Raw genomic sequence first — 24,263 nt, 5'->3', positions numbered from 1 at the left:
CCTGCTCAATCAGGGTTATCCCAGAGCACAGGATTGTGTCCAGACCATTCTGGAGTAATCTCCAGTGAGGAGGCTCCACACCCTCTCTGGACAATCTGTTCCAGGGCTCCGTCACTGCACAGGGAAGTTCTCCCTCCTGTCCAGGTGGAGAGCATCTGTTTCCTGCCTCTTTCCTGTTCCTCCTGTCCTGTTGGCGGGGCCCACAGCGAAGAGCCAGGCTCCCTCAGCCCTGTCCCATCCTATTCCCATCCCCATCCCATTCTGTCAAATCCCACCCCTACGTCCACCCTGTTCCATCCATCCATATCCCCTCTCACCCCCATCCCACCACACCCCTATTCCATCCTCACCCCAACCCCATCCATCCCCACCCCAGTATGAGAACCACAGCTCCAGCCCTCAAATCCCCAGTGTCCAGCAACCCCCAATGCCATTCCCAGAGGCCCAATCCCATCCCACCCCATCCCCACCTCAGAGTGGGACTGCAGCCCCACAGCAGCAGGTGACACTCCCCACCCATGTTCTGTTCTCACTCTTCCATCACTCCCCATTCTGGTGCTGCCACCCAGCAGGACCCTCCCAGAACCCCCTCAAGGAATCCACATTCAGCATCGTGGTTTCTACAGCATCTATTGGCACTCTCCAGAAAAGGAACCCACTCTCAGCATCCCACCCACCCCACCAGGACTTGGGAACAAGGACAGGGCAGGGGGTGCCCCCTGTCCCCACAACAGGCAAGGGAGTCAGAAAATGTTGTCCATGCTCCAGCCTTCAACTGGAGAGGGAGAGAAAAGAGAAGTCTGGCAGTGGCCTCTGTCACTTCGAGAGGTCACTTCAAGATCCAGCAGCAGCATCACATCCCTGGGAGCACTTCAAGGTCCAGTAGCAGCATCCCATTCCCAAGAGGTCACTTCAAGGTTCAACAGCAGCATCTTATTCCTGAGAGGACACCCTGAAGTTTATCATGTACCTATCTATTTCTGAGAGGAGACCTCGAAGTTTATCATGTACCTATTCCTGAGAGGACACCTTGAAGTTTGTCATGTACCCTATCTATTCCTGAGAGGACACCTTAAAGCCCATCAGCAGCATCCCATTCTTCACCTCAAGGTCAGACAACAGCCTCCTATCCTAGGAGGTCAACTCAAAGTCCCTCAGCAGCACCCTGTATCCAGGAGGTCACCTCAGAGTCCGTCAGCAGCATTCTGGGAGGTCACCTCAAATTTCAGCAGCAGCTTCCCATCCTTGGGGGTACACCCTGAGGTCCAGCAGCGGCCTCCCATTCCCGGGAGGACACCTCAAGGTCTGAGAGCAGCACCCCATCCCTGGGGGTCACATCCTGCCTTCCCACCCCGTCCCCTGCTGCGGGTGGTGCCACGACGGGCACCGGGTTGGCGCAGGTGAACGGCTGCTCCTGCCGCCTGTGGATCCTCTGGTGTGCCTTGAGGTGGGACAACCTCTTGAAGGTCTTCTGGCAGATGCCACACTGGTGGGGCCGGACGCCCATGTGCATCCAGTGCTGCCGGACAAAGTCGGAGATCCAGGTGAAGCTCCGGTTGCAGCAGGGACACAGGATGAGGTGGTGGCCAGTGTGCCGGCGCTGGTGCACCGTCAGGAAGACCTGGTTGGAGAAGGTTTCCAGGCACTCGTTGCACGTGTACATCACTTTCCAGGTGGCAGCGAGCACCTGGCAGGGCCGGGCTCCTGCCACACGTTGCCACATTCCTTGCTCGGGGCTTGCGGCTGGGAGGACGGGCACAGGGTCTGGCTGGAACACTCCTCTGGCTTCGAGGCCTGGCAGGCCCCTTTGTCTGCCCAGGTTTGGGGCTGGGATGTCATGGCACGGCCCCTGGCTTGGATATGCCTTCACATTTGAGGGCTGGCTGGAAGCATTGGGTGCCCAGGTTTGGGGCTGGGATGTCAGGCATGGCCCCTGGCTTGGATATGCCTTCACATTTGAGGGCTGGCTAGAGGCACTGGGTGCCCAGGTTTGGGGCTGGGATGTTGGACATGGCCTTTGGCTTGGATATGCCTTCACATTTGACGGCTGGCTGGAAGCATTGGGTGCCCAGGCTTGGGCTGGGATGTCAGGCACGGCCCTGGCTTGGATATGCCTTTGCATCTGAGGGCTGGCTGGAGGCATTGGGTGCCCAGGTTTGGGGCTGGGATGTCAGGCACGGCCCCTGGCTTGGATATGCCTCCATATTCAAGGGCTGGCAGGTACCATTGGGTGCCCAGGTTTGGGATTGGGATGTCGGGCACGGCCCTTGGCTTGGATATGCCTTCACATCTGAGGGCTGGCACGAGGCATTGGGTGCCCAGGTTTGGGATTGGGATGTCAGGCACGGCCCTTGGCTTGGATATGCCTTCACATTTGAGGGCTGGCAGGAGGCATTGGGTGCCCAGGTTTGGGATTGGGATGTCAGGCACGGCCCTTGGCTTGGATATGCCTTAGCATCTGAGGGCTGGCACGAGGCATTGGGTGCCCAGGTTTGGGACTCATGTTGGGCATGGCTCCTGGCTGGAATACAGCTTCGCATCCAAGGGCTGGCAAGAGGTATTGGGTGCCCAGGTTTGGGGCTGGGATGTTGGGCACGGCTCCTGGCTGGAATACACCTTTGCATCTGAGGGCTGGCAGGTACCATTGGGTGCCCAGTTTTCGGACTGAGATGTTGGGCACGGCGCCTGCTTGGATATGCCTTCACATTCGAGGGCTGGCAGGAGCCACTGGGTGCCCAGTTTTGGGACTGGGACGTTGGGCACGGCTCCTGGCTGGAACACCCTTTCCATCTGAGGGCTGGCAGGAGCCATTGGGTGCCCAGGTTTGGGGCTGGGGTGTTTGGCACGGCCCCTGGCTGCGACACTCCTCTGGCTTTGAGGCCTGGCACGTCCCATTAGCTGCCCAGTTTTGGGATGGGACACTGGGCACGGCACCCGGCTGGGATGCACCTCCAGCTCCGAGGGCTGGCACGTCCCGTTGACTGCCCAGGCGCGGAGGTGCCGCCGGATTTTCTTCTTGGACATGACTTGCGGTCGCAGTGGACGCAGACGTAGGGCACCCAGTTGGCGTGGCCACGCTGGTGGATCAGAGGTTGATCTTGAGCAGGAAGGTTTTCCTGCAGATGGGGCAGGAGTAAAATTGCCGGGTGGCATTTCGCTGACAGGCCCCTGGCCGGCCCATGCAGGAATCCTTCTCCAGCTCCCCTGGGCTGGGATCTGCCTGTTCTGCCGTTCTGCAGACAGATGGTGTCACCTCCTTTCCTGGTTCTTCAGGAATGTCGGCCACCAGATCTTGGCCAGTATTCCCTGGATCTTTCACGGCCTCCTTTTCCAGACCCTTGTCCTCTTCCAGACCCTTAGAGGACGTTTTGGGCGTTGATGGCTTCTCTGCAGCAGTCTCCTCCTGTGGCGCTTCTGTTGGGATCCCCACTTCAGCATCTCCTGGCAAGTTTTTAGAAACCAAACATCACTTTTCCACATGGTTTTAAGGCATCAACAGCAAAGGCTTTGCTCCCACCCTCCCTCACTTCCTGCCCTGTTCCCAGCCAGTGCAAACCCCAGCCCCGCTCTCCTCTTCTAGCTCAGTGCATGGACAGTGTAAATTCCAGGAATAGCCACAGCTTGTCCCTGGAGACACCCAAGAGCAGTTTGACAGACCCCCTCAAGCTGCTGGCCCCACCAAGGAAGATAAAGGTTCTGCCCCACAGCTTCCCAACAATGCAGGGAGAGCTGCTGGGAGGAGACGGGGTTGGCTGGCTGAGATCTGCCAGGACAGCAGCAGCTTCCAGAGAGATGGGTGCTGTCAGGGCAAGAGCACCACAAAGGTGGGTGAGGAACAGTCAAGGAGGATCCAGGACCCCTCACAGCAGCAGGATTTGCCAGGCACTCACGTGTGCTGCAGCTCTCAGGACCACTGGGCTCCTGCTTTCCCTCCATCAGGTTCCCACTTTCCTCTGCTGGGCTCCTGCTTTCCTCTGCTGAGCTCCTGCTCTCCTCTGCTGAGCTCCTGCTCTCCTCTGCTGAGCTCCTGCTCCCTCTGCTGAGCTCCTGCTCTCCTCTGCTGAGCTCCTGCTTTCCTCTGCTGAGCTCCTGCTCTCCTCTGCTGAGCTCCTGCTCTCCTCTGCTGGGCTCCTGCTTTCCTCCGCTGGGTTCTTGCTTTCCTCTGTCACGTTCCCACTTGTCTCCACTAGGCTCCTGCTTTCCTCCACCAGTTTCTTGCTTTCTTCTACCGAGTTCCCACTTTTCTCTGCCCCATTCCCACTTTGCTCTGGCTCCCTGCAGCCCTCTCCTCAGTCTCTGTTTCCAGCAGTGTGTCATCGCTGGTGCAGGTCTGTTGGGCTGGCTCTGTGGAGGACAAGGACAAGGACATTTGGATTCACCAGCAGCCAGTGGAGAGCTCCAAGGAGCCAGTGCAGGATCCCATTCCACAGGGTGTCAGGATCCCTCACAGCCAGCAGCTGCTGGGGCAGGGGCTGCCAGGGTATCCACACATCCCAGCAGGTCTTCCCTCACAGCAGACACACCTCCCAATCCTTGGAAGTGTCCCAGGTTGGAAAGGGCTTGGAGAAACCTGCACTAGTGGAAGGTGTTCCTGCCCATGGCAGGGGGTTGGAAAGAGCTCTAAGATTTCTCCCAACCCATCCCCAAAATCCTGGGATTCAAGCAGCCAGAAGCTCCTGGCACAAAAGAAACCCAGTGTCACTCACCTACAGCCAGCTCTGGAGACACCTCTGCTGCCTCTGGCTCTGATTCTGGCAACGTGCTCAGCTCTTCTCTTTCCAGCTGTAGTAACAGTTCAGGCTTGGACAGGGCACAGTCTGGGCAAGAGCAAGACAGACATCAGGGACAGGATGGGACAGGGACTCTGCACCCACTGCTGGGCAACAGAGCCAGTTCCCAGCCCAGGAAACTCCATCTCCAACCGCGGCCACAACAGGAGTTATGGATACAGACAGGAAACAGCAGGCAGAGCTGACAGGGGAATATGGAAAGCAGCCTCTGGTAGTCCCCGGGCAACAACTGCAGGAAAATCCACCCTTGCTCCACCCCTGCTACAGAATTCCCTGTTCTCCCAGAAATTCACCTTGCAGACAGGAAAATACCCTGAATGATGGGAAGGGAATTGTGAGGCTCCTGACTGCAGGTTTGCTCAGAGCATGAGGGCAGTGCTGAGGGACCACCTTGAATCCTGGGGGCAATTCTGGGCCCCTCATGCCAAGGAAGACATTGAGGGGTTGGAGCATGTCCAGGGAAGTGAACAGACCCGAGGAACACAGCATCAGGAGCAGGGAAAGAGACACAGCTGGAGAAAAAGAGGCTCAAGGGTGACCTTCTGGCTCTCCACAACTCTCTGACAGGAGGGTGCAGCCAAGAGGGAATCAGGATCCACTCCCACGGAACAGAACAAGAGGAAACAGCTTCAAGGGGACGTTCAAGTTGGATCTTAGGGAAAATTCTCATGGAAAGGGGTGTCGCAGGCAGAGAATTTTGGAGGTGACAAGCCAGGGAGATGACAACACCAACAGTGTACCTGTTCTCCACAAGGAAAAGACACCAAGCACTTACTACCCTGTGCTGCGTGTCCCTGCCATGCTCCAACCGCTGCCGGAGGGGACAGGGAAAGGAGAGGATTATTTCAGAGCTGGAGATTCCAGTGAAAGGCAAAGAGGCAGAGAAACGACCCCAAGAGCTCCCTGGGGCTGCCAAACCGGCGCAAACGCAGCCTACACAGGGACATCAGCATCTCGTAGTTGCCTTCCATGACGCTCCGGTACATTTCCTTCTGTCCCTCGTCCAGGCTCGCCCACTCCTGCCGGCTGAACCGCACGGCCACAACCTCGAACTGCACCGGGACCTGCGGAGCAGCGGCTGGCATGTGGCACCCCCGAACAGACCCTCAGAGCCCCCCAGCCCTTCAACAGCTCCAAAAGCCCCCATTCGGAGTGCTCCCGGTTTATTCCCAGCTTCCTAAAGCAGCCCTCTGGATTCAAACCCGCTGCTGACCCCGAGGAGCCGCTCGAACCCATCCCGTCTCCCGAATCTCACCGCAGCTCCTTCAGGAGCCTCCCAAACCGCTCCCAGCCCTCAAAGATTACTCCTGTCTCCTCCCAGCCACAAACCCTCCTTCCTACAGCCCCACAAGCGACCCTCAGCCTCCTGCCAGGCCCCAAGTGCTTATCCCCAACCTCCCCCCCGTAAATGCCTCCCTCACCCCGCTCCTAACCTTCCTCCACCCCTCAGCCCCACAAGCGATTCTCCCCTCCGGATCCCCCCGAGATTCCCCCGGGATTCCCCCGGGATCCCCCGGTTTGGGCCCACGGCGGCGCTCACCCCGTGGAGCCTGAGGGCCGCCTCCGCCCGCTCCATGCGCCGCTCCAGCGCCTCGAGGCGAGCACGGAGCTCCGCCATGGCCCCGCGCCGCCGCCGCCGGGGCGGGCCCGCAGCGGAGGGCGGCACCGGGCGCCGGGAGGGGTGGGACGGCTGCATGAGGGATGGATGGGTTGGGAAGTGATGAATGACGGCCCCCCGAGGGTCGGGGTCGGCGGAATGGGGTGTGGGTGAAAGGCTGGGCTCGGCGCTGTTCGCCCGCTCCGGCACTGGCCCGGCTGAGGGGGGTCGAGGCCTCCCGCCTCAGGAGGTTTGCTGAGGGGTGAGGGCAGCGACAAGGAACTCTGCAGATGTGATATTCCAGAAACACGTGGTTTTATTGTAAGGGTGGTGGGGAAAGAGGCTGCTTTCAGCCACCCTCGGTTGAAGGGAAGCCCTAAAGAGAGAGGGAGAGAGGGGATGAGGTGAGGGAGGTAAGGAGAGCGCCGGGGTCAGGGAGGGAGGAGAAGCAGAAGGAGAGAGAAAGAGAAGGGACGAAGAGACAAGAGGAAAAGAGGTAAGAGACAAGTGGAAAAGAGGTAAGAGACAAGAGGAAAAGGGGTAAGAGACAAGAGGAAAAGGGGTAAGAGACAAGAGAAGGGCCGAAGAGGCAAGAGGAAAAGAGGTAAGAGGCGAGAGAAGGGGCGAAGAGGCAAGAGAGGAAAAAAGGGGCGAGAAAGGAGAGGTAAGCGGTAAGAGCGCAGGGAAAAAAGAGAGCGGCGAGAGGAGTAAAGGAGTAAGAGAGTGTTATAAATGACTATTATAAAGTTGGCTTTTCGCAAGATGTGTGCTGTAGGATTCATGACTTTGTGATCAGGATGTAAGTTTTTATTTCTGCTGTTAGTAAAGGAAATTAGGCAGAGTGGTAGTAGTGATATAGTATGCTTAAACTGTCTGTTTGGCTGGGATAACATCCAGTGAAGATGTAAAGAAGACTCTGCTGTTGATACACCAACTATGAGCATCTCCCATCTGAAGAAAGCACGGACCAAGGCCCGAGCTGGAGGTGATAATGAAGACACAGCCAAGAAACACGCAGATTAAAAAGGCAAACCCAAGGAGGTGCCCTGCAAAACAGTCCCTGGAATATGAAACTAGTTTATGGAAAAATAGGAATATTCAACAGACTGATACAACAGAAAGGTATTTAAAGAAAGCCTGTGAAATAGCAATTTGTGGACTTGGCTAAATGCCAAGTCACCTGGCTGGCTGTACTTTGCTTTTTTTCCTTATCTCCTAATTGTCTTATCTTTTTATTAAAACCTATTTCTTAAAATCTACCAAAAAGTGAATCTCGTTTTTCACAGTCACTGGCCTGGGTGACTCACATCTCCTTTTGTGTTGAATTTAATTTACAGTGACCAACCGGTGCAAGGCAGACACAAAACCTACAAACTTTGCGTGCAACCTGTGAGAACTACTAAATTACCATATCATCCTATATTCTAAACTCTAAAGACTACTTTTCTTATCTACTTTTTCCTTGATGCCTTGGCAGGGTGGAGGCAGACTGCATTCTTGGGTCCTTTTGTTTTCTGTCCTTCAACCTATCTCCAGTTAATCACCGTCCTCCTGCCTGCCTTGCCTCCATCTCAGAGCTGCCCTTCATTTCTATTTCACTCACAGGTTTTACATCTCCAGGATTTCTTACAGACAACCATATCCATAAGCCCTTCCTGCTCCATCTTTCCCAACACTGAGGGATCAAAGCTGGGAGGAATGTGGGCTGTGTGACCCTTCAGAGGGACCTTGGCAGGTTGGAGTGATGGGCAGAGAGGAAATTTCTGGAATTTAACATGGACAAGTGCAGGTGCTGCAGCTGGGGAGGAACAACCCCAGGTACCTGCATAGGCTGGGGGTGACCTGCTGGAGCAGCTCCATGGGGAAGGAACTGAGGGTCCTGGGTGACAGTGAGCTGTCCCTGAGCCAGAAGAGTGTCCTGGGGACAAGAGACCGATGAGATCTTGGGGTGCATTGGGAAGAGGATTCCCAGCAGCTCAGGGAGGATCCTGCTGCTGTGCCCAGCCCTGGAGGCACCTCTGGAGTGCTGTGTCCAGCTCTGGATCCTCAGCACAGCAGGGACAGGAGCTCCTGGAGCTCAGGAAGGGCCTGGAGCATCTGTGTGCCCGGGAAAGGCTGAGGGAGCTGGGCTGCTCAGCCTGGAGAGGAGCCCCAGGGAGAGGGGCCCTCAGCCCTGGGTGTCCCTGCCTTTCCCTGTGTGTCCCTGTGTCCCTGGGTGTCCCTGTCTGTCCCTGGGTGTCCCTGCCTTTCCCTGTGTGTCCCTGTGTCCCTGGGTGTCCCTGTCTGTCCCTGTGTGCAGGGAGGGCAGAGCAGGTCCAGGCTCTGCTCCAAGCCCAGCAATGACACCAGAGGAAGGGGCAGGGACTGATCCCAGGAATTGCCCTTGAACAGGAGGCAGAACTTCTGCCCTGGGCAATGCCCAGCCCTGAGCAGAGTCCAGAGGGGCTGACGAGTCTCCCTCAGCGGGGACATTTCAGAACCATCAGGGTGTAATCCTGTGTGCCCTGTGCTCTGGGGTGGCCCCGCTGCAGCAGGGATGTGCCACTGCGGTCCCTTCCATTCCGGAATTCTGGGATTCTGCGTCCCGCAGGGAAACGCCAGGTAGAGCCCAGTTAGAGCTTAAACTGTCTGTGTGGCTGAAATAACATCCAATAAACATGGAAAGAAGACTCTGCTATTAATACACCAGCTATCGGCATCTCCCATCTGAAGAAAGCACGACCAGAGATTTGCAATGAAAGAAGTCAATTAAAAATAACAGAATTTATTTAACAAATTAAAAAGACAATTAAAATATAATTTAAAAAAAGAACAATTAAAAGCCACAACAAAATTGGACAACATCCATCGAATGTTGGGTGGGCAGAGTGACAGTAACAAAGGTACTGTCCAACCTCAACCACACACCACTGGGTCTGGGTGCACGGTTTTGTACAGTTTATTAACCCTGAGGCTAAGCCCATTGAAAGACCAAATATTCATGTGTCTCTTTACTTCCAAGTGAGTCTTGAAAGGGATTACCGTAAGTATGAAAAGAGTTGATAGTCTTCCGGATCTCGTCTTTGGGGTGCTGATTTGATCATCCTCCGGATCCCCTATCAAGATTGATATCAGATGTCAATCAGCTGTAAAGTAGAGCCCCATCCTTGATGAATGGTCCATCTCCAGTCCGGCTATGTCACTTCTGCTGCAAATCTTGGAATCTCGGCGATGCCCTGGAGCAGCTTTGAATAACCCAAATCTTTGACACACGAACTTATCCGTTACACTTACCACAGCCCCTTCCCCGATGACTGACAGCTGTCAATCACCGCGGGGGCTGCCGGCCGGCGGGGGCCGCTGCGGCGGCGGCGGAAGCGGAGGAGGAAGAGGAACGGCGAGGGAAGGCAGGAGCCGGGGCCGCCCCAGCTCCGGGACGGGAGGCGGTGTGCGGAGGCCGAAGCGGGGCCGTGCCGGTGTGTGCGGGGCCGTCCCGTGTGTGCGGGGCTGTGCCGGTGTGTGCGGGCTGTCCCGGTGTGTGCGGGGCTGTCCCGGTGTGTGCGGGCTGTGCCGGTGTGTGCGGGGCTGTCCCGGTGTGTGCGGGCTGTCCCGGTGTGTGCGGCTGTCCGGTGTGCGGGCAGTGCCGGTGTGTGCGGGGCTGTCCCGGTGTGTGCGGGCTGTGCCGGTGTGTGCGGGGCTGTCCCGGTGTGTGCGGGGCTGTCCGGTGTGTGCGGGGCTGTGCCGGTGTGTGCGGGGCCGTCCCGGTGTGTGCGGGCCGTGCCGGTGTGTGCGGGCTGTGCCGGTGTGTGCGGGGCTGTCCCGGTGTGTGCGGGGCTGTGCCGGTGTGTGCGGCGCTGTGCCGGTGTGTGCGAGGCTGTGCCGGTGTGTGCGGGCTGTGCCGGTGTGTGCGGGGCTGTGCCGGTGTGTGCGGGGCCGTGCCGGTGTGTGCGGGCTGTGCCGGTGTGTGCGGGGCCGTGCCGGTGTGTGCGGGGCCGTGCCGGTGTGTGCGGGCTGTGCCGGTGGTGCGGGCTGATCCGGTGTGTGCGGGGCTGTGCCGGTGTGTGCGGGGCCGTGCCGGTGTGTGCGGGCTGTGCCGGTGTGTGCGGGGCTGTGCCGGTGTGTGCGGGGCCGTGCCGGTGTGTGCGGGGCCGTGCCAGTGTTTGCGGGGCTGTCCCGGTGTGTGCGGGGCTGTGCCGGTGTGTGCGGGGCTGTCCGGTGTGTGCGGGGCCGTGCCGGTGTTTGCGGGGCTGTCCCGGTGTGCGGGCTGTCCCGGTGTGTGCGGGGCTGTCCCGGTGTGTGCGGGGCTGTCCCGGTGTGTGCGGGGCCGTGCCGTTGTTTGTGGGGCTGTCCCGGTGTGTGCGGGGCTGTCCCGGTGTGTGCGGGGCTGTCCCGGTGTGTGCGGGCAGTGCCGGTGTGTGCGGGGCTGTCCCGGTGTGTGCGGGGCTGTCCCGGTGTGTGCCGGTTCGCCATGGAGCTGGCGCGGCGGCAGCATCTCGCTGTGGACCGTGGTGGCCGCCGTGCAGGCGCTGGAGCGCAGCGTGGCCGCACACGCGTCCCGCCTCTTCAGCCTGGAGCACCGAGCCGGGAACAGCGAGAAGAAACACTTGGATTGCGAGAAAATGGTCGGGGAGTTGGGGAGCCAGCTGGAGAGCAATGCGCGGCGATGGGCACCCTCATCAGGAGTGCGGGCGGCTCCAGAGGCGTCTGGAGAACATGGAGAACCTGCTGAAGAACAGGAATCTCTGGATCCTGCGGCTGCCCCCCGGCGCGGAGCCCCCCAAGGTAACACATGGGGCTTTAGGGGTCTGGAGGGGACAGGGACAGCGCAGAGACTCCTCTGCTCCTCACCTCTCCCGCATCCCGCCATGGAAATGGTTCCACCCCTCTGCCAAGATTTCCTCTCGTGTCTCCTGTCGTGTAAAAGGCACGGAGCAGGAAATGATCGCTGCCGTGTGTTGTTCAATTCGGCGGGTTCTCCCTTCAAAGGATGGGCTGCCACCTCTGTACCGACAGCGGGAAGTTCTTCCCCACTCAGGGATCCCCAATGGGATCAGGCTCCGGGAGAAGTAAGAATATTGTGGAATACACAATTCGTCTCCCGAAGTTTAGCCAAGATCCAACCTGTTACTCTCAATGTCCAGAGGATGCCTCAAGGCAGGACTTTTCTTTCCCTGACAGCTGGCAGCAGGGATAAGTAGGGAGCAGGATTCTCTGTTCCAGGAACGGTGCTGAGTGTCACTTTTGGGGTTGCAGACCCCTGCGGTGGCGTTGGAGAACGATGCCGCTGGCTTTTCCGCTCCGGAGTGGGAGAACCTGGAGGAGTGGCAGAGGGAGCTGTACGGAAAGGTGCTGGCAGGGAAGAGAGAAGCCCTGGTGCTGCTGGGTGAGTGTTGGTCACTTATCAACACTTCAGGGAATCTCCCCACGCGTGGGAAGCAGATCTGTGGGAGCGCAGTGAGGCTGCCTTTGAGGACACTCCGTGCTGCCCAGCCGTGTGCTGTAGCTGATGGAGCTGGTTTGGGGAGCACGGCTGGTGTGTTCCACCCTGTGGATGCAGCACGGAAACATTCCTGTCTCTGTTCCTTGGCAGACGATGTCATCTCGGAACCTGCCCTCCTGTCCCGGCCGGGGAGGAGAAGCGCCCTGCAGTGGGGAGGAGGCTCCTGGAGAGATCCCAGCAGAGCCAGGTGCAGGTGAGGGATGAATTTAAAGCTTTAATCCTGGGGATGAGGGTCGTGTGGTGCTGTCAGCAGAGGCTGGCACCAGACAGAGCCTGGCACAACATGATGGTCCTGGTTTGCTCAGAGGGAACTTCTGGATCTCAAAAGGAGCGGGTTCAGAGGGACTAAGAGAAGGTGATAAAAAAATGTAACAGGTTGGATTTTTAGGATTACAACTCAGGGAGAAGTTCTTGGCTGTGAAGCCTTGACACAGGTTGCCCTGAGGCTGCCCTGGATCTCTGGAAGTGTCCAAGGACAGGTTGGCAGGCGTGGAGCAGCCTGGGATAGTGGAAGGTGTCCCTGCCCATGGCAGAGGGTGGAACAAGATTAACCCAACCCCTCCTGGGTTACTGTGATCTGATTCCGTGATTTCTGTCCCTGGCAGAGGCTCTGCTGTTTGAACTCAATGTGAGCAGCTGGGAGAGCAGAGAAGCTCAGGAAAACCAGGAGGGAAGAGCTGAACCTGGCCGTGGTGAGTGCTGTGGAAGGGCTGGGTGTGGAGGACCCTCTGGAACTTTAGGGAACAGGATGAACCACTTCCCTGCAGGGCAGAGCAGAGCTCCCAGAAGCAGGAATGGGAGGTGGTGCTGCAGAGGTTGCGTGTGACAACAAGCTGGGTGGGTGGGACACAAACTTCTTCACTCCAGTGAAAGAGTTTCCTTTTTCCCACCAAAGGAGGCTTTGCCTTTCCCACTAAAGGAGTTTCCTCTCTTCCTCAGCAGACTGCAGCATCCCAGAGGCCAGCTTTGCTGTCACTGTGAAGGAGGAAGAGGAGGAAAAGCCCTATGCACAGGAGCAGGGAGCCATGGAGGGGCGTGGAGGTTCTCTGAGCTCAGTGTGGGTGAGTTCTGAGCCATCCCACAGCGTCCTGTGCTGCTGGAGATGTGGGAATCCCTGACATTCCTGCAGTGGGATGGTACATGCTGAGATGTGGGGGCTGAAGGGAGGCAGTGGGGTAGTGAGGAGCCAAGTTGAGGTGTCCAGGAAACCTGGGAGAGTTTATTGTTGTGCTGGGAGGATGAGGAGACTGGCATACCTGCAATGAACCCCCTCGGAATATGAGGAAACACTGAGAACAATTCAGGGCAGGGAACTTGTTTTTTGTCTATTTGAAAAATGCTGATTAAATTTGCGGCAGTAAAGACTTGATTTTTTAATAAAAATAACATGAAGCCTGTGAAGTTCAAAATGCTTTCTTTCAATAATTTTTTTTTTTTATTTTTCAAATCATTTTACCTGCTGTAAGGGGTAGTTTATAGTTTTGTACCTTATGAAAGGAGAGGTAGTAATTGACCTCAAATCAAAGAAAACCCCACGGAGTTCAATTGTTTTTAAATTTTTTTTCCAATACTGTGGTTGAACCTGAGCAGGAGAAGGTTCTCCATGTGTGTATCCGAAATCCAAACACGCCTGAAGTTAAAAATGTCTAAAAATAGGGTGTAAATAAGCTCACAATGCATTCTCACCCCTGATCATGTCAGTCCTGCAGCAGCAAAACGTTCTCAGTCTTGTGGTCATGATGGGTTGAGTCCAGGAGAGAAAAAAAAAAAGTTTAGTTTGTGGGCTTTTTGATAATTTTTTTAAAAATTTAATTTCTTGGTGCTTTTGTGCTGTGTTTTGACAGCAGCTGTTTGGTCTGGAACATGAGTCAGGGGTTGTGTGCCCTTCCAGAGACCCCTTCAGTGCTGGCACAAAGAGTGGTGGAATATTGCAATTTATAGAGACATTGAGACTCAATATAGACAGTGGAGAGGTAGAGAAATTTAAAAATAAACAGAATTAACAAATCAAAACACTTAAATAATAATGACCTCGTTACTATTTAGGTCACACAGAAATCAGCTTCCCGTGGAAAAGTTTATCCTTTCTGGTTCATTCAGCATAAAACTTGGGGGTTCAGAGTTGCTCACTTGTGAAGAGGCATTTTTACCTTGCTCTTATCCAAGAATCCATAAGTTCTGTGGATTTGTCAGATGATTTCAGTGGAGTTGTTCCCTCCTGAGGAAATCCATGAAATCAACAGTTCCACCTCACATCAAAATTTCACATCAAAGATCTCTTGACTCAATGGTGTCATGGCAATGGAACTGTTGGGGTTCCTGCTGCATTTCATCTCCTTGTGGATTGATACAGAAACCACCTTCCAGTCACAATCTGCTTGGTCAGATCTCACTCACTCACAAATGACTTTAGAGCTCTCCCTAAAATTTTGCCTGATTTGCTGCTTTAGTACAGAAAGAGGGAAAATTACACTCCGTGTTTCGGGCCAGTTAGAACTTGGATCGTTTTATAGCTTCATTTTTTAAAAAAATATTCTTAGTGCCCTAAATTGCAGGATAATATTGAGGCAAAGGCTTCCTGCTGGCAGAGGTTAGGTGGGATTTGGGAAGGAATTCCTGGTTGGGAGGGTGGGCAGGGCTGGCACAGGGTGCCCAGAGAGGCTGTGGCTGCCCCTGGATCCCTGGCAGTGCCCAAGGCCAGGATGGACATTGGGGTTTGGAGCAGCCTGGGACAGTGGGAGGTGTCCCTGCCATGGCACAGGGTGACACTGGATGGGGTTTAAAGTCCCACCCAAACCATTCCAGGATTCCATAACACCAGGAGGCAAAGTTGTGGCCCCGTGAAGCAGTGCAGGGACTTTGAGGTTCCCTTGTGCCCAGAATGTCCTGAATTCTATTTGGGATCATCTCAGCATTATTCTGGATTATTCTAGAGGTGCCCTTTCTGGGCTGTTTCTCTACTTTACATGCTCCATGTTTCATCACTTTTTTGAAGCTGCCTTTGATATCAGAGGTGACGCAGTATTTTACAGTCAGTCACGGTTTCTCTGTTCCAGCCCAGCTCTCCTGGATTTCAGAGACAAATACATGTATTTGCAGCAATCTCTGAGCTATTTTGGGATTTGTGGTGTTTGAATTGCAAAAATAGAACCCTGAATGCCAGACAAAATGTGAAGTGACACAGAAAGGCACTGCTTCTTCAGGGACTGAGAGGAAGAATAGAGGTGGCCCCTGTGCACAGAGTGATGCCTGCAGGAATCACAGAATCATGGAATTGCTGAGGTTGGGAAAGGGCTCTGACTATCAAGTCCAACCATTTCCCAGCATTGCCAAGGCACCACTCATGTCCCCAAATGCCACATCCACATGGCTTTAATTCCCTTCAGGCGTGGGGACTCCACCACTGCCCTGGGCAGGCCCTTTCCAGGAAGGAATTTTCTCAATATCCTACTTAAATGGACAGAGACCACAATCCCTCAGAGCTCTGAAAGAATCCTCACAGCTCTGAGAGGATCCCTGATCCCTCACTGCTCTGGTCTGAACTGATGCCTAAAGAGCCTGACCTGGAACAGAGTTAAAGGAATAAAGTAGGGATTTATTAAAATGCCTTCAAAAGATGCACCTTGGGCAGTACAAGAGCCTGACCAAGGCTACACCCTAGATGGACCCAAAGTGGACACAAGATGGACGACCAGTGATGAGTTTTCACACTTTAATAAGTTTTGGTCCATTTACATCTTGGGGTTAATTGTCCAATTGCAGCTTCAGGTGATGAAGTCCCATCCTCCTGGTTTGCTCTCCTCAGTTCTCTGTTTTTTTGGGCCTAGAGCTGCAATGGTGTCCTTGGTTCTGGGGCTGGAAAAGGATTGTTTGTCTGACTAACTGGGGAGAACTTGCTAACACTTTCTATGGAGTTCAGAGTTTTATACCAATGCAGGACGGAATCTGGAAAATACAAAGCTAAAACTTGAGGCATCAGAACCCAAATCCCTCACAGCTCAGAGGGGACTCCTGTCCCCTCATGGAGCCCTGGGGGTCAAGGTGCAGGATAACAGAAGGACACTGTAAGAGTGGCCAAGGGGTCACCATCCACTAATGCAAGTGGGAATTGTGATGGTTCATTACCCACCTCAAGAGTACAAAAAAGCAACCCAGAGGGGATTTCAGTATTCATCAGAACAAATGCACTTTTATTAGTGCCAACAGCAAATGCAATAGAAGGATTTGAAGGGAAACAAAGGATAGCAAGAAAAGAGACAGAGAGGGTGGGTACAGCTACCAGCAGAGAGATGAAATCCTCATGGTCCAGCCATAGATCCATCTCTTCCCTGGGGAGATCACAAAGTCTTTGGCTAACTCAGGGGTCCTTACAGTCCTTTCCAAAGCGACAGGCAGTTGGCCAAAAGGTGGGGAAATCTTATGATGTGTTTGTTTTGAGAACTTGGAACAGGTACAACCATCAGCAAATACAGTGTTAACCAGAACAGGTAGAGCCATCAGCAAATACAATGTTAACCAGAACAGGTACAGCATCAGCAAATACATGTTAACCAGAACAGGTACAGCCATCAGCAGGTGCAGGGTTAACTCAGAACAGGTACAGCCATCAGCAAATACAGTGTTAACCAGAACAGGTACAGCCATCAGCAGGTACAATGTTAACCAGAACAGGTACAGCCATCAGCAAATACAGTGTTAACTCAGAACAGGTAGCCATCAGCAAATACAGTGTTAACTCAGAACAGGTACAGCCATCAGCAAATATGGTGTTAACTCAGAACAGGTACAGCCTCAGCAGGTACAATGTTAACCAGAACAGGTACAGCCCTCAGAAGGTACAATGTTAACCAGAACAGGTACAGCCATCAGCAAATACAGGGTTAACTCAGAACAGGTACACCATCAGCAAATACAGGGTTAACTCAGAACAGGTACAGCCATCAGCAAATACAGTGTTAACTCAGAACAGGTACAGCCATCAGCAAATATGGTGTTAACTCAGAACAGGTACAGCCCTCAGCAGGTACAATGTTAACCAGAACAGGTACAGCTCAGCAGGTGCAGAGTTAACTCAGAACAGGTACAGACATCACCAAATGCACCAATTCCATGACTTTCCCATTGTTCCTGCTCAGGTTCTGATGTTCCATGGAAATTCCTGCTGGGTTTTCTCCACTGAACACACCTGCAGGCAGCACTTGGCAAACGTCCCACCTGCAGCCAGGCCAATCCTGTGTTGGGGTTTTGGAGCCTTTTAGGGGTTTCAGTCTCGTTCCTTGACGATGGCCATGAGGCAGATGAGGGACCTTCTGACTGTCTCTTACACTGGGCCTGTGGGTGGGCAGTGAAGGAGCCCCATGGTGTCCCGCTGGTGTCCCCTGGCTGTCCCTCACCCACCTCTCCCCACAGGGCTGGGACACCACTGACACAACGGCCAGGCCACAGCCGAGGGCAGGAAACCGGGCCGGAGTGTCCGGAGCTGTGAGAACCGGGATGGGAGAGGGAATAATCCCACAGAGACCAGCACTGGTGAGTGGTGTCAGGGTGGTGGGACAGGGAGACGTGGGACACCGAGCTCCTGCCGGTGTTTTGGGGACCTCTGGGTGTTTTAGCCTGGAGAAAAAGGAGGCTCAGGGGGGATCTGGTGGCTCTGCACAAGTCCCTGCCAGGAGGGGACAGCCGGGGCTACTTGCTCCCAGGGGACAGGGACAGGAGGACAGGTGAACAGCCTCAGGAGAGGCCTCAGGATGGATATTGGGGAACTCCTTCCCCAAAAAGACTCTCCAGCCCTGGCCCCAGCTGCTCAGGGTCATGGTGGAGTCTCCATCGCTGAAGGGATTTAACACCCCTGTGGATGGGCACTTGGGGACATGGTCAGGGGTGGCCTCAGCAGTGCTGAGGGAATGGACTCAATGACCTTAAAGGCTTTCCCAACCTCAGCAATCTGATGATTCTATGACCAGCATCTCTCCAAGGCACTTGCTGTGCGGAGTTTGGTCTTGCCAGCTGCTGGGGTGAGGCATTCCATCCCCACCAGCCTTTCCAGGACACTCCATCAAACCCTTCTTTTCCTCTCCTGGGGAAATCCCACCAGTGCCCTGGGCCAGATCTGCACTGTGAAGGTGGCGAGCATGGCCCATCCTGCTTTTCTTTTTTCCACAGAGTTTGTGTTTTCTTTTTTCTCTAAGTTTCATGGTTGATTCTCCGAGAACTTTGAGTGTTTCTCTGATGGGTGAGAAGTGGTGTGTGACTGAGAGGGATTGAAAAGGAGAACAGAACTCCAGTGGCACCAAGAGAGAAAACGAAAACTCAGGGACAAGAATTCAAGTGGCTCTTGCCTCTCCTGGGGCTGTGGAGAACGTGTTTTCACTTGCATGAACATTTTTGTGCTTTCTCAGGCTCAAACGTCTGCTGAGGGTTTGTAACCAACACTTCAGGAGGCTTTGCTCAGCAGGAACTAGAACTGGAGCGAGGTTTTTTTTCTGGAATGTGAGCTAGAACAGAGCAGATCTGCCTGGGCTGGGCTGACAATTGGAATTCATTCTCTATGGTGTTAAAATAACACTGGTTCCTGTTAACAGGGGACAGCATAATCCAGATTAAGCAAGAGGAAGAGCAGTGCACTGCAGATCAGAAGGTGGAAGCTGCAGGAGCTCCTGGAGAGCCCTGCCCTGGTGAGTAACTGCACACCTCAGAGGGGAAAGCAAAGCACAGGGATTAAATTCCAGTTGTGTGGGGCTTTTTCCCCCCACCTCTGCTCATATATTCCAAATCTGTAAGAAGTTTTGAGCAGACATGACAGGTGAGGGCTGGTGTTGCCCCTTTCCTTTCTCACAGACATTTTGGAGTTTGTGGCTGCACGGCTGGTTTTTATCCAAGTGTGGATTGGGAGATGTTTCATCCTCCCCTAAATTCCTTCAGGTTGCTTTTTCCCTGCTGTCTTCCCTTCTGGGGTTTCCTGAGTGGAGAGGAGCACAGACTCCTCTGAAAGGCTGCCCTTCCTTGTCCTCTCACTTGGAACCTCTTTGTTTTACAAATCAGCTGCTCCGCTTTGCAGATTTTCCTCCCTCTTTACAAAGGTGCTGCCTGTTGGCTCCACTGGAATTTAGCTTCCTGTGTTTGTAGCCAGCTGGGATTTTTAGACTTTTCCATCAGGTTTCCTTAAGAAACTGGGCTTAGGGGAGCTTGGCTTGGGGTAACAACCTCCAGGCAAAGCCCAGACCAGGGCAGGCTTTCAGCCTTGTGAAATCCTGAGTTTAGGCAGGTTGTGATATCCACTTCTCCTGGACTTCCTCCCTTAACAGAGCGAGGATTTTACGAGCCTGAGGCATCCAGTCAGAGCAGGAAAGGCAGCGAGGTGGATGCCAGGGAGCTGCCAGGCACAGGGGGTGAGGATCTCCCGAGAGAGGCTGACACAGGTGAGGATGTGCCAAAAACACTGCAGGAATGACCCCTTAATGGCTCCTCCTGTTGCGCCTTCCCTGATGCTTTGTTACCCTTGTGTATTCCCAAATTCTCCAGGCTTTGTGTCTTCCCCGCTGTTTCTCAGTTGTGTAAATTCTCCCCCGATGAACAGGATTTCAGACTTATGCAACGCCTGTTTCATCCTGGATTAAACAAGAGGAGGAGCCACCCTGCTCTGAACAACAGGACTTGGAGAAAGAGGAAACCTCGGCAGATCCAAGTACAGGTCAGTAATGGATTTCAGCTGGGATTTTGGGCACAGTAAATCCAGTTTGGAGTATTTTTTTAATACTATATGAAATGTCACAACCTCATGATGTTAACGGTGAGAGAACTGGGACAAACCTCAGTCTGCCAGTTAATATTTGGTCACAAAAATATTTGGGTTTTGTCAGCTGAAGTGGCTCCCTCCTCCCTGAGCCAGCCAAAAGCTGTCAGAGGCACTGGCTTGGGCTTGTGTTGAGGCAAGCCCAGAGCTGTGCTCAGGCTGCATGGACAGAGTTTGTGCTGCTTTATCTGGATAAAAACCTGGCTGAGGGCTGGGCACACAGAGTGCTGGGCAGGGGAGTGACATCAGGTGGTGGCCAGTCACCAGTGGTGTCCCCAGGGCTCAGGACTGGGGCCATTTCTGTTTGATGTCTCTCAGTGATGTGGATAAAGGGATGGAGGGCACCCTCAAGTCCTTTCCATGGCCAGGATTCCCTGCCCTGAAGACAACTTTCTCACTTCCCATGCAGTCAGTTCTTCCAGGCCTTTCTGGAAATGGTTTAGAGGCTTTGGGGATTTTGGTGGTCTTGATCCACCCCCTGTAATCCATTCCCACTTTTTGACCTCATTCCTGCCTTTTCCCTGTGTTGTGCTTGTCTCCAGGAGCTACAACAAGGATGTTTGTCCCAGAAACTGCAAATCTCCACATGGCTCCCCCTTTTTCCAGCCAAATCTTGTTCTTTCTCATGGCTCCAGGGCCATCCAGTTATCAGTGTTTGGGACACACATTCCTTTATTTTCTGGGAATTGGGAGCTCAGTGGATCTCACTTTGGACCACAGTTTATTGGGTCACAAGAGAGTGGGCTTTAATCACAGCGATTTTCCATCCTGGCTGCAATTCAAGTCGGTGATTTTCTTTGAAAGTTCCTGTAACAAAAATATTATTCAGGCAAGAAAAGTAGGTTTCTGAGGCTGCTCATTGAAGAACAGGTGCTCATTAGCACGAGTTCCTGGGAGCAGAGAGAGGAGGGGAGGTTTAGGTTGGACATCAAGAAAAGGTTCTTCCCCCAGAAGGTGGTGGGCACTGCCCAGGCTCCCAGGGAATGGGCACAGCCCCAGGGCTGCCAGAGCTCAGGGAGCATTGGACAACACTCTCAGGCACGGGGTGGGATTGTTGGGGTGTCCATGCAGGGCCTGGGGGTGGACTCCATCCTTGTGGGTGTCAGGAAATCCATCCCACAGTTCTGTGGCTTGCTGGGCTGGCTCTGGGGCCCTGCTTGGACTCTGTGCTCCTGGGGATGCTCAGGGGAGTGTCTGGAGAGCAGCTGGGGACACTGAGATAGGACAATGTCCCCTCTGTTATCTGAGTGAGAGGCTGAATCTGAGACTGCAGCAGTGGTGGTGGGTTTTTTTTGGGTTTTTTTTGGGTTTTTTTTCATAGATTTTAAAAATACAGTTGAAAAAAGTCCTTCTGTTATCCTGGAAATTTTGTTTCAGTGGATGATGATACTTGATTACCTGCTTAGTATTACACATGTTGCTTTGGGCTGGGAGGGACATTCCTTAAAGGACTCCTGAATTAAAAATCTCTGAAATCTCTGTTTCAGATGAAAACTTGAAGGGCCACCATCCAGCAGATTGCTTAGAGCACAGGACCCATGACTTAGAGGTACCAGGAAGGCCGGGAGAGGGGCTTCCCAAAGATCCCAGCCATGGAGTGACATGGGACAGTCAGTGGAATTCAGAAATGATGCAAACAACCACCACTGGGAATGGGAACGGCCTTGGAGGTGACACTCAGTACGATTTCTTTAATGCTCAGGGCAAGAGCCTGGAAAAGCAACCCTGTGTGTGCAAGTGTGAGAGAAACTGCCCACAGCAGGACCAGCCTCAGGCACCGCAGGGAGAGGGGGAGATGTTTGCAGGCTCCACGTGTGAGAGGATGTTCCCTCTGCTGCACCCACACCCGGGAGAGATGGGAATGGGGCTGGGAGAGGTGGGAATGGGGCTGGGAGAGAAGGGAATGGGGCTGGGAGAGATGGGAATGGGGCTGGGAGAGAAGGGAATGGGGCTGGGAGAGAAGGGAATTGGCCCAGGAGCTGCTCCCACCTCCTGCGAGGGGCCAGGACCCCGCTCTGAGTGTGGAGAGGCTCCCCGAGGCACAGGCAGGCTCCAGGACAACCTGGGCACAGAGGAACCTGCTGAAAACCTGGAGAGCTTCCCCCTGGACACGTCAGGATCCAGCCCCTGCTGGGAAGCACCCCTGGCCCGGGGCAGCCCTGCCCAGCAGCAGAACCAGAGCCGGGGCAAATCCTACATTTGCAGCGATTGCGGGAAAAAACTTTGTTTGCCATTCGTGGCTCGTTAGGCACCAGACCAGTCACACGGGAGAGAGGCCCTACAAATGCTCCAAGTGTGACAAAACCTACAGGAGGAAGGATTACCTCCTGAACCACCAGCGGCGGCACACGGGAGAGAGGCTTTTCCAGTGTCCTCTCTGCAGCAAGAGATTCGTGCTCAAGAGGAGCCTGCTGAAGCATCAGGAAGGTCACATGCAGGACACACACGTGCCACTGGTCAGCTGGCCCTGCAGGAACATCAGGGGCTCCGTGATGCATTCCATATAGGACATCCCTCCCAGCCCCTGGAGGCAGGAGGAGGCTGTGGTGCAGCCATCCCCAGCCCCTCCCAGGAAAAGGGAGGTGACCGGGGTTTATTTTCCGTGTTACACAGCGTTCACCAGTGCCTGTGGATTTGGGGAGGTGGAGTTTGGAGGTGCTGCTGGCTGTGGGAGAGAAACCGTGTTGAGGTGGAACGATTTGTGATGTGTGTTAGAAAGAAGAGTTGTCTGGATAGAGAGAAATTATCCAAATGTTATCCAGAGTCCTTGGACTGGGCTGGGAACAAGCGAGTTAAAGGTATTAACTGTCCCCTGAACCGCTGAAACTCTGTCAAGAAACACCCACTTGGGTGAGATTTTTTGGGAAAGGAAGTGTTGCCCCTGTGGCTGCAGGGGAAGCCTCTTTCTTCTGTGGCAAACAGAAAAAAGGCTGCAGAGCCTGGGAGACAGCTTATTCCCACTGCTAAATCCTGGGGCTCCTCACTGCTGAACCCCAAGGGAGAATTCCTGAAGGGTGAGATCCTTCCTGGGAGTTGTAAAACGGCCAGGGAGCCTGGAATATGGTTGTAATTCTGCATAGCCTTAAAGCTGTGTCACATTTCTTTCCTTGCATTGTTCACGGGCTTCTGTGTTTGTTCAGTTTTCCAAATCCTGCAAAAGCAGAAGGTGGAGATGCTGCAGAAACCTGGGAAACGCAGAGTTAACGAGCTGCTGTGTCCCAAACGCTGATAAAGAGGATCTTCTGGAGAGGAGGTAGAGCAGCTCTGCTCCTCCTCCCTCGGGTCTGTGTGTCCCACTCCTCACTCCCAAGAGGAAAAAGCTCCCAAGGTTCCTAGATGCTCATGGTCAGGAAGGAATGACAGGTGTGTCAGAAGGGTCAAAAAAAAAACCTCATGAAGTTTTAATAGCAAATTCCACTCTCAGCATGGGAATGGGTGATTTTGCCCTGCTGGTAGGAAGAGAAATGAAAAGGTAAAAGAAAAGAGAGAAGAGGGAGAGAAGGGGAGGACATCATCACCAGTCCTGCCTCTGGCATTGATCCAGCTGAAACCGTGTCCAGGATCCCAGAGGAGCCCCTGTGAGCCCTGCATCACCCTTTCACAGCCAAGCTTCCCACACCCTGGGGCGATTTTTTTTTTCTCTTTTTGATGCTAACAAGTCAGCAGACAGTCCATCCCTCTGGATCCTCTTAGAAATGGCTCAGGGGGTCTCCGGGTAGGTTTTGATCCCCCCAGATTGATCAGCCTTTGTTGGACACTCCATGTGTGCTGTGCATGCTGTGCTTATTTCCAGGAGCCAGAACAAGGGTGTTTGTCCCCAAAAAGAGCTGTCCCAGCTGTGTGTCCCCTTTTTCCAGCCACATCCTGGCCTTCCCCGTTCCATGTCTCACACAACACTCCTTGAGTGGACTCCACAGCTGAGACACACACTCCCTTATCTCCTGGCCTTCTGCAGAATCCAAAGTGATAAACCCGAGAAGGTGACCAGCTTAGGACTCCATTTCCTTCAGCAGAATGCAGAGAAAGAGAATTATTTGAGACTTTAGAGAGGAGAAAGCATGACAGAGACAGACAAAACCCCAGAGAGGAAATGAAAGGAAGGAAAAGAGCTGAATTATTGCTGTCAGTGGGAACTGAGCAGCTGCAGAAAGAGTTAAGGAAGGAAAGGAGGGAAGACAAACTCAAAATTGGAAAAATCAGAAAGGCTGAAGATATCCGAGGGTTCCCCTCTGCAGCCACAGCTTCTCCCACTTTGTCCCTTGTTATCCAGGTTTGGGACACAGCAGCACTTTAACTCCTTGGTGCCCGGGATGCTACAGCCCAGGGCACTGCCCACACGGTGTTGGGACCCACAGCTTTTATCGGGGCCAACTCAGCTGCAACTCCAGAAATTCCCTCTCTTGCCACAGCAGGAATTTTCCATTGTGGTACTTTGAGTTTAAATCGAGGAGTGCAGGTGCTTTCTGTAGCCTCTGGAATTCTTTTGTGGTTAAGGTTGGCAGATTCCTGCTTTTCACCCTGGAGCCATAAATTAACCTGAGCAGTTTGGCACAGGGGCATTTGCTCCAGGGGCTTTAACTCTTTGCCCTCCGTGTTAACACCAGC

The 24,263-nt window shown here is 54.0% G+C and overlaps 1 protein-coding gene and 1 pseudogene across 1 annotated transcript; one reads left to right on the top strand and one right to left on the bottom strand.

Annotated features, from left to right (window-relative positions):
* Nucleotides 1-1,016: 1,016 nt before the first annotated feature.
* Nucleotides 1,017-6,408, bottom strand: LOC136375370 (zinc finger protein 777-like). The gene is given in 16 exon segments (XM_066340853.1): nucleotides 1,017-1,333; nucleotides 1,336-1,665; nucleotides 1,668-1,805; nucleotides 2,225-2,346; nucleotides 2,582-2,656; nucleotides 2,906-3,026; nucleotides 3,029-3,091; nucleotides 3,094-3,441; nucleotides 3,675-3,734; nucleotides 3,737-3,799; nucleotides 3,891-4,016; nucleotides 4,052-4,285; nucleotides 4,288-4,344; nucleotides 4,707-4,817; nucleotides 5,728-5,854; nucleotides 6,331-6,408. Coding segments are annotated over 16 exon segments (2,088 nt in total). The 3' UTR covers nucleotides 1,017-1,298.
* Nucleotides 6,407-22,358, top strand: LOC136375366 (zinc finger protein 282-like; annotated as a pseudogene).
* The last annotated feature ends 1,905 nt before the right edge of the window (nucleotides 22,359-24,263 follow it).

This window comes from Sylvia atricapilla, chromosome 1 (genome assembly GCF_009819655.1).
Source record: "Sylvia atricapilla isolate bSylAtr1 chromosome 1, bSylAtr1.pri, whole genome shotgun sequence".
Lineage (NCBI taxonomy): Eukaryota > Metazoa > Chordata > Aves > Passeriformes > Sylviidae > Sylvia > Sylvia atricapilla.
Note: the sequence above shows the minus strand (reverse complement) of the source record. Positions and strands in the feature narration are given on the sequence as shown.